The sequence below is a fragment of the Plasmodium cynomolgi genome, chromosome 13 (genome assembly GCF_000321355.1).
Source record: "Plasmodium cynomolgi strain B DNA, chromosome 13, whole genome shotgun sequence".
Lineage (NCBI taxonomy): Eukaryota > Apicomplexa > Aconoidasida > Haemosporida > Plasmodiidae > Plasmodium > Plasmodium cynomolgi.
In genome coordinates this window covers 1,402,727-1,411,109 of record NC_020406.1, presented here as the reverse complement: position 1 = coordinate 1,411,109, position 8,383 = coordinate 1,402,727, and the positions used below count along the sequence as shown (strand labels likewise).

The 8,383-nt window shown below is 38.5% G+C and overlaps 3 protein-coding genes across 3 annotated transcripts; 1 reads left to right on the top strand and 2 right to left on the bottom strand.

Annotated features, from left to right (window-relative positions):
• Positions 1–488: 488 nt before the first annotated feature.
• Positions 489–1,893, bottom strand: PCYB_134000 (hypothetical protein). The gene is made up of 5 exons (XM_004224425.1): positions 1,751–1,893; positions 1,343–1,491; positions 1,093–1,165; positions 845–933; positions 489–734 (listed from the first exon to the last, which is right to left on the bottom strand). Exons 1-5 carry the CDS (start codon positions 1,802–1,804, stop codon positions 686–688), a joined length of 414 nt encoding a protein of 137 aa, XP_004224473.1. The 5' UTR covers positions 1,805–1,893; the 3' UTR covers positions 489–685.
• A 423-nt stretch (positions 1,894–2,316) lies between these two features.
• On the top strand, positions 2,317–3,904 carry PCYB_133990 (lysine-tRNA ligase; the record flags this gene model as incomplete). The annotated part of the gene is made up of 2 exons (XM_004224424.1): positions 2,317–3,825; positions 3,878–3,904. 2 exons carry the CDS (start codon positions 2,317–2,319, stop codon positions 3,902–3,904), a joined length of 1,536 nt encoding a protein of 511 aa, XP_004224472.1.
• A 1,195-nt stretch (positions 3,905–5,099) lies between these two features.
• On the bottom strand, positions 5,100–6,024 carry PCYB_133980 (prefoldin subunit 2; the record flags this gene model as incomplete). Its single annotated transcript, XM_004224423.1, has 4 exons — positions 5,657–6,024; positions 5,373–5,496; positions 5,234–5,269; positions 5,100–5,177 (listed from the first exon to the last, which is right to left on the bottom strand). Exons 1-4 carry the CDS (start codon positions 5,794–5,796, stop codon positions 5,100–5,102), a joined length of 378 nt encoding a protein of 125 aa, XP_004224471.1. The 5' UTR covers positions 5,797–6,024.
• Positions 6,025–8,383: the final 2,359 nt, after the last annotated feature.

The following is an 8,383-nucleotide window of genomic DNA, read 5'->3' as shown; positions in this document are numbered from 1 at the left end:
AAAAATTCTACTAAAGTGTCTTTTTTTGTTCGTACCCCCCAGGGGAAATTAATTTTTTTTTTCCTTACCCAGGGGTCGTATAATTCGTTAAAAAAAAAAAAAAAAAAACATATCAACCACCTTATGGTGAAGTACCTTTGAAAAAGTCTACCACCCCGTTATGCACAAAAGGGACAGCCCTCACAACGTGTAAACTTCAAATGATGGGGGAAACTTTTTTTTTTTACCCCTCTTAAATGAAACATCGCAGGGTTGGCAGTACTTTCGCCTGTTTCTTCATTTCGTGCACTTATGTGCCTATTCCGATTTGAAAAGAAAAGAAAAAAAAAAAAAGGAGTCAAACAGGAGGGAAACAGGCGGAACGATATAAATGCCCCCCCTTTTCGCATGCACCCATTTTAGTCCCCCTTCACAAACGCAAGTGTGACCTCTTTGGAGGTATTCAATTTTGTAAGTCTAACTCTTCCGCCTTTGTGCCGGAGCCCCAATTGGGGGGATAACAAATCATACAGTTAAAACCTCTTTGAGAGTCTGCGTTTTAGGTAGTTAGTAACAGGGGGTAAAAAGCAGAGCGGAAAGTAACACAACCGAGCAAAACAATGCACAAGGAAATTTCGCAAAAAAAAGTAGAAAAGGCGGGGTAGACAAAAAGGGGCTTCCACACTCTGCAAAGGAAAAGGCTGTGTCATATCTGATCTTTGCGTGTCCTCAAGAAGTTCCCGTTCTTCAAATTCCTGCAAGGAGAAAGACGTAAAAAAGATGGGTGAAGAAATATTGGAGCGCATGGCACTGTTGGAGGTGTGAGGCTCCTAACATTTTCCATACACTTCCTCATGTTCATCACTTTTCCTTCATCTTGAGGAGCTGTACTTTCCTCCACAGGTTCTCTTCCAGCCTATTTTGTTCTTCTATGATCCTTCTTTTTACTTCCCCCTTTAAAAAAAGCAAAAATATGGTATCCATTTTTTTGTCCAGCTCAGTCGAGCTAGCTAAACAAATATTTCACATAAAGCATTAAAGAAATTGTGCCCCCACGTATTAATCTGTGCACATATGGAAGAATGCACTTTTCGATTCATTCCCTTTTTTTACCCTTTCTCTGTCATAATGTTCCAAATCGTTGTTGTACTCAAGTGCCATGAGTAAATCTTTGTATCCGTATGCCCTAATTGGTGAAGATATGTGTGGGGGAGAGAGAAAGAAAAAAGAAACGGTTCACAAGGCTCATTTGGCTATCATGATAACTTTAGGAAGACGGTCGGAGAGCTTTTACATCCCTCGCCAGTTTGCTAATGTGAAGATGGCTACATATATACGTATTCACATGGGTGCATGTTTTTACGGGACGTCGTAGTGTATCTCAAGGGGGGTGGGCTCCGACGCCTGCCAATTTTGCTGGAAATCCAGGGGGTACAGCAAAGAACTGCTGGGCAAAAAATTCAAGGGGTTCATTTCTTCCTTTCTTGCTTTGCTTGACCAAGCGAATAGTATCTGCATAATGTTAAAATGGAAAAAAAAAAAAAAAGGTAAATCCTTTTGGAAATGTACACAAAAGAGTAGTGCACTGTGGAGAAGTGAAGACTCGTTGGCTTGTCCATCCCATTCCCATAACCAATACAAACACAACAACGGGAATGAAAACGCTAAAGATGCTTCTTTAAATTATCCTCCTTGGTGTGAACACCACATGTGCTTTCCTCATTTATCAATGTTTGCACACTCGCGTGCTCTTGTGCGCCTTATGGAATACCTGTTGACACGCAACTAGAAGGTGAAACAGAAGAATCTTTTTTACGACATTCATTTTTTTTTTACAATGTTGTGTAAGTTACGAGGGGGAGAAGTCTTGCGCTGCAATTTTTGTACACACAAAAGGTTAACAAATCATATGTGCGTGGTGAAAATGTAAAAACTTTTCCGTTTTTTTGTTCTACCCTGTAGAGACCATTTTACGTATGTCTAGTATCATGTTGGCAATTTTGCTAATGTTTGATGGCATCTCTGCTTAGGCTTTGCCTACATGTATGTACACGTGTGGGTCATTAAATGGGATCGCGGTGCATACGCCTTTGGCGCAGCTCTGAAGGGGTAAAAAAAAAAAAAAAAAAAAAAAAATCAACACTGCATCAGCGCAACAATGCGACGCGCTTCGAACCGAGCGGGCGAACCAACGAGCGAAGGCCACCAACTGCGCGGAGCAGCGGGAAACCACGCGACGATGAAAAGGAAGGCAGAGGTGGCAACGAAGAAGCAACGCAGAGGCAACGCAGAGGCAATGCAAAGGGGAATTTTCACCTTTGAAGGAAAGAAAAAAAAATGAAAAAGGGGAGAAAAACTCCGCACCTGCTAGTAGTACTACTATGGCCCTTCGCATGGTCCCTCGCATGGCCCTTCGTATGGCCCTTCTTATGGTCCTTCTCTCTCATTTGTAATCGTTCAAGCTGCTTCAAACATGGCAGTGGCGAAGCAAAGGGGGTCCTTACAATAGGCAGCAAAAGAAGCGGCTTTCGGAACAGAAAAAAAAAGGAGTTGACCCTGCAGAGCTATGGGAAGGAATTTTCTGAGCGAGTAAAGAAGCTAAACTTCCTATCCGATGTTTTAAAAATTGATGCGTACCCATCGTCCTTCATAAAAAGAACGACAAAGATAGACGACTTGAAGAGTAAGTATGGGCATTTAAAAAATGGAGAAAAGGATGACAACAAAAAGTATGTCATATACGGCCGAGTAACAGTCAAACGGAACGATGGAATGTTCCTGAATATACAGGATGACGGCGGCACTGTACAAATATATATTGATGCACATTTGGTGCTTAAAGGGGGAAGCAAATCGGAGGAAAAAAAGAATGATTGTCTAGAGAGCGATGGGGAGAATGACCAGGGGAACAAGAATACCTGTCCAGGTGTAGAGCAAAATGGGGTTAACTCCCGTAACGGTGATGGTAATGCTACACATGGAGAGGGAAGCCAATTCCCTTTGGGCATACAAGGAGAAACTCCCCACAAAGCAAACTCAATAAACGTGAGAAAAATTATCGAAGTAGGCGATTTCGTAGCCATCAAAGGATTTGTTAGAAAATCCCAAAGGGGAGAAATAACTTTACATGCAGAAGAAATTTTCTTGCTAACTAAATCGTTGCTTCCCTTGCCAGACAAATACAAAGGAATGAAAGATGTTGAATATAAGTACAGAAAAAGGTACCTCGACTTATTAATCAATAAGGAAGAAAAGGAAAAAATCTCCACTAGATTTGAAGTCATACAAGAAATTAGAAAACTCTTGCTAAAAAAAAAATACATAGAAGTAGATACCCCAATATTGCAGTCCATCCCTGGAGGTGCTTCAGCTAAACCATTTGAAACTTTCCTAAAGTCCTTAAATTTAGTTCTGTATTTAAGAATAGCACCTGAACTGTATTTGAAAAAATTAATCATGAGTGGAATTTCAGAACAAATTTTCGAATTCAGCAAATGCTTTCGCAATGAAGGCCTAAGTACCATTCACAACCCTGAGTTTACACTGCTCGAAATTTACAAGGCCTACTCTAATTATAAATATATGATTACATTTGTTGAGAGGTTAATAAAAACTGTGGCGAAGAAATTTTCTTTTTGTTCGAGTGTCGATAAGGGTTTGCTCTACGAAAAGAGATGGAAAAAAATTTCCTTTATGAAAATAGTAAAGGATTACACCAATGTAAATTTTCTCAACTTGTCGTTCGATCAAGCTTATAATGAAGCAAAGAAATTAAACGTAACTTTTGATCAAGGGAAGGAGCACTTAAATTGGGGACTCGTTGTTCAGGAGGTTTTTAAACGAAAGGTGGAACCCTTTTTAGATAACCACCCTGTCCATATATATCACCTCCCTGCAGATACTTCCCCTCTGGCCAAAACGTTAAGCAAAAATAAAAAGCTGTCAGAACGGTTTGAAACGTACATAGGGAAGATGGAAATTGCGAATGGTTACTCGGAGGAGGCCAACCCTCTAATGCAAGAAAGGAAGTTCATCTCTCAATACACTTTAAAGCATAAAAAGGTTGAAGATCGCAGTATTTGCTGCACAGAGGGGCTTGCTCCTCCGGATGATGCTCGTTCTTCAGGTGCTAACCGGGGGGACCCAAACCAAGTGAATACTCCCTCTGGTGAGGAATTTCCACAAGGACGCGAACATATTATCTCAAAAATGCAACATATACAAAATGACAATCACGAAATCGATTACGATTATGTAACCGCCCTGGCGCACGGCTTGCCCCCAACGGGAGGCCTGGGAATAGGGATAGATCGCTTGTGCATGCTGCTGACAAATTCGAGTTCGATCAAAAATGTGTTACCCTTTCCGATAATAAAGCCACATTGAATTGGAGATGCACACGCAGGGAAATGATACATGCGCATCGGCAAAAGTGCCATTTTTTTTTTTTTTGTGTGTCACATTTTGTGAAAATTTTTAAATCATACATGCGTCTTTGTTTGCGCGCTTTGCGAATTTTTGCACGGCTCTTCAGTGTAAGAGGTGTTTGTAATTTTCCGCACGTTGCCATCTCATGTGCAAGCACACATGGGGTGTTAATTGGAAAAAACTGAATTCGCCACGTTAAAAAAAAAAAAAAAAAAAATATCTTACACAGAGTGAAAAAAACCATATTACACAGAACGAATAAGCATCTTATCAAAAACAAATGCATACGTACGTGGAAGCATGCATGGATATATACATGTACGTACACACTAATAAAAAATGAAACCTTTACGTGGTGTCAGTTTGGCAGGTTACTAAACAAATAAAAAAAAAATTGCAAAAAAAAAAGGTGAATAAACTTATAGTACACATGTAGAAGGTAATTTCTTGGGGCTGTTAAAACATAATCCCTTCCGCCTTTTTGTCCTTGTCGCTAAAACTGCCACTGCTATCTTGAGGCTTCTTCGAAGCAAGGTCGGTTGGCGATATGGCCGTTTTTGCACTGCGAAAAGGAGTTTTTTTTTTTTTCAAAGTGGTACAAACATCATGATAATTTACACCAAAGGGGGGTGGGAGTAGCAAGCATGAAAGGGCAACCACAAAATGCACAAAAAAGGAGGATACAAGAAAAATTACTTTTTCACAAATTTTGTAAGTTCGGAGTTTTTTTCGTCCAACTTCTTCTGGCACTCGGCTATGATTTGTTCCACCTGCAAAAGTGTTGAAGACGCGATGCAGAAGTGGCAAAGGAGGTGGCGTCTCTCACCCACGTGTGTGGTTGAGCCAAGTCGTTAACTTTGCTCTACATCCAAACGGACCAAAAAAAAAAATGATGTAACAGTTTTATTTGGGGATTAAGATAAACACACACGCTGTGAAATATTTTCGTGTAAAACTGCTTGTACCTTGTTTTTATGATCTACCAAAGCTGGTTTAATTTCACCAACAGTTCTTTCAACCAGTATTTCTCCAACCATTCTGTAGCACCGTCTGTCAGAGGGGACATTCTCCAAGGCTTCCAGTACGAGTCTTTGCAATTATTACGCAAAAGGGGGAAAGAGAGGGGAAAAAAAAAAAAAATAAAATAAAAATGTAAAATAAAATAAAATAAAAAGGTAAAAAGGAAATGCCTGCATTAGTGCCAAATTATGGTGCAAATTTACATTAATGCAAAAAATTCTTATCGTACTTGTGTTCAACGACATCTTGATATAACTCTTCTATCTTGGATACCAGTTGGACTCTATCCTTTTCAATTTGTTCGTATGTTGACTTAGCCTCATTCTGTTCACTCACTTTGGATGCTTGGGTGATATTCTTAGTTTCCATTTTGTGAAATTCTCATCGAAAATGCAGTTGCAAAGGGTTAGAGGCTCTGTGTATAATTCCTGCCAAAAATGTACTCACGGGGGTGTTTGCTCGAATTGCACGAAGGTACGAACATACATGTACACGGCTTGCTTGCTTACTTACGAGTACATACGTTTATTCGCGAGCGAAGAAAAACTTTAACAAAATTGTTAAGAGGAGGGGGACCATTAATTGTGCTTATTTGCCGTGTCGAATGTATCACTTAGCTGAGAGGAAGAAAAAAAAGAACTTCGCATCACACGTTTGGGAAATGTTTGGTGGGGTCAATACTGTGATGAAAGAATAGAAAAAAAAAAAAGAAAGGCGTCCCCATCTTGTGCATTTATTTTTCTAACTTCATCATTTTTTACGTGTGTTTTGAAAAGGCTAATTAAACACATAAATCATATGCTTTTTTTTTTTTGGGGTACCTGTTTATGTCGCTCTCCTATCTCAGCACAAATTGTGAATCCAAATGAGGTTTTTTGGAAGTATGTACGTATTTCGAGGGGACGCAAGTTTATATTTCCATTTCCATCCACGCCAAATTTTCTCATCATCGAAAGTTGAAAACGAACACATAAGGTTTTTATTTATTACGTGTTACGTTAAGGGACCGTGTAGATGTTAATTAAAAGGAAATAGGAAAAATGCAGAACTACGTATAATTTGACTATGTAATGAAATTTTTTTTTCAACTTTACTCCTTTGAGAGAACCCCCCTTTTTATGTAACGTAAGACTTGTCGTATTTATCCCCCGTTTATAACACATGCACCATTTTTGCTAACCGCTTTAAGGCGGTAAAATTAAGCAAAATTTGCAATTGTAATTAACAAAAAGTTGAAAAAACTAAAACAGAAAATTGCTAAAAAGGGGAACAAACTTGCACGCACATGTGCAAATTACACAACTGTAACTAATTGCGTGTATGTCCACCACAAGGATGTGTATACACGTACGCATGGGATGCTAAAAAAAATATAACGTACCAACCCTGTGAAATGAATCACAATTCGTTTTGCAGGACAGTTTTTAAAATAACCGGATAATTTTGCACGCATGGCTGGTAGAAAGGACAAATTCAAAACCATGTAATGAAATTTTCTCGTTCCCGTATGTCATTTTTTCCAAAAGTTCGAATATAAACGTGCCTCTCTCATGAATTAACTCAGGAAAGTTCCAGGAGAAGCGCCCATCCCTGGCACATAGACTATTTCGGGAGATATATTTCAAACGTTCGAAATTTGCCTCATACATGCAAGTACCTTTTCGCAATATAACCTTAAGAAATGTCTTTTCGTTTTTCCGCTCAAAAGACGTGAAACACTTTTTCCTATTTCGAATTAGATTGACCCCTTCTTCAAGTAGCTCTTCACAAGTGAAAAATGAATCATTTCTGTAGCACGTAAAAAGAGATCTATTCGTGGTGGGAAAAACAAAAAAAGAGAAAAACTTGTACAAAGCTGATCTCCTTTTTGAAGAACAAATTTGTTCCTTGCGCTTTTTTCCCACCACAACAAGCAGAACTTGGAATCAATTTAGAGCTAATCTGGCAAATGAAATGTGATTAAAATGTTTTATCTACATTAGCTATCTAAGCTTACAAACAGCATAATTTTTTTTTTTTTTTTTTCATTATAATATGTTATTGCCTGTTCATAATTTTTATTAAAAAAAAAAAAATTGCATAAAGCGTTGCATAAACTCACACAGTGCTAACCTTTTTGGTAACAATTAAAAAAAAATTCTTAACAGTTTAGGTAAAATGTGCACAGATAAATATACATACACGTTTGAGTAAAAGTGGTACGAAAACACCATTCTTTACCACGAAAAATTAAGGACAGAAAAATTTTCCTTATGATCACCGTGACGTGTTCACCCCTTTGTGTTTACCTCCTCGTTTTAACTTCAACTTTTTTACACCTTTATTTTAACCGCCTTTTTTTTTTTTTGTCCTGCTTCATCATGTTCTCTATTTTTGCCTGACTGTTGAGAAAAGAAATTCCCTACACAGCCACGCTTTAAGGAAAAATTCCCAAAACGTTGTTTTTTTTTTTTTTTTTTTCCACCCCCCCCCTTACTTTTGGTCTTATTCGATACAGATAAGAAACACTCTTATTTGCACCTTACGCTTAAAATGGTATTATGCAGTACCTGCATTTATCACACTCTTTAACGTGAGCATCCTCTTGCCTTTTTTTTTTTTTTGTTCTATTTTTTCAATTTTTTGTTATAAGGAAAAATACTGCACAGATACAGGAAGAACCTTTAAGAAAAAAACTCCACCCTTCCATCATATACGCACAGATTGTGAAGACGCTTTAACGTTTATGCATGCGTAGACAGATGCGCGCCCTTTCGAGATAGCACTGCAGTAGCGAAAGTCCATATTTTGGCAAAAAAAGAGCGAAATGCGTATAACGTGTGGCACGTTGCATATGTCACATTTCTCGTGAAACATTTCTTGTGACACATAGCATGCCATTTGCCCATGTCATGCTAGCCCTTTTGAAAAGCTGTCAACCGGTGAGCAATCGCTACTAATATCAAATAACACATCG

Coding starts and splice junctions, on each gene's coding strand:
- PCYB_134000 (XM_004224425.1), bottom strand. CDS start 1,804: ATGAATGTCGTAAAAAAGATTCTTCTGTTTCACCTTCTAGTTGCGTGT. Junction 1,492..1,750: donor TTCTAGTTGCGTGTCAACAG/GTATTCCATAAG, acceptor AACATTATGCAG/ATACTATTCGCTTGGTCAAG. Junction 735..844: donor CTCCTCAAGATGAAGGAAAA/GTGATGAACATG, acceptor TTCTCCTTGCAG/GAATTTGAAGAACGGGAACT.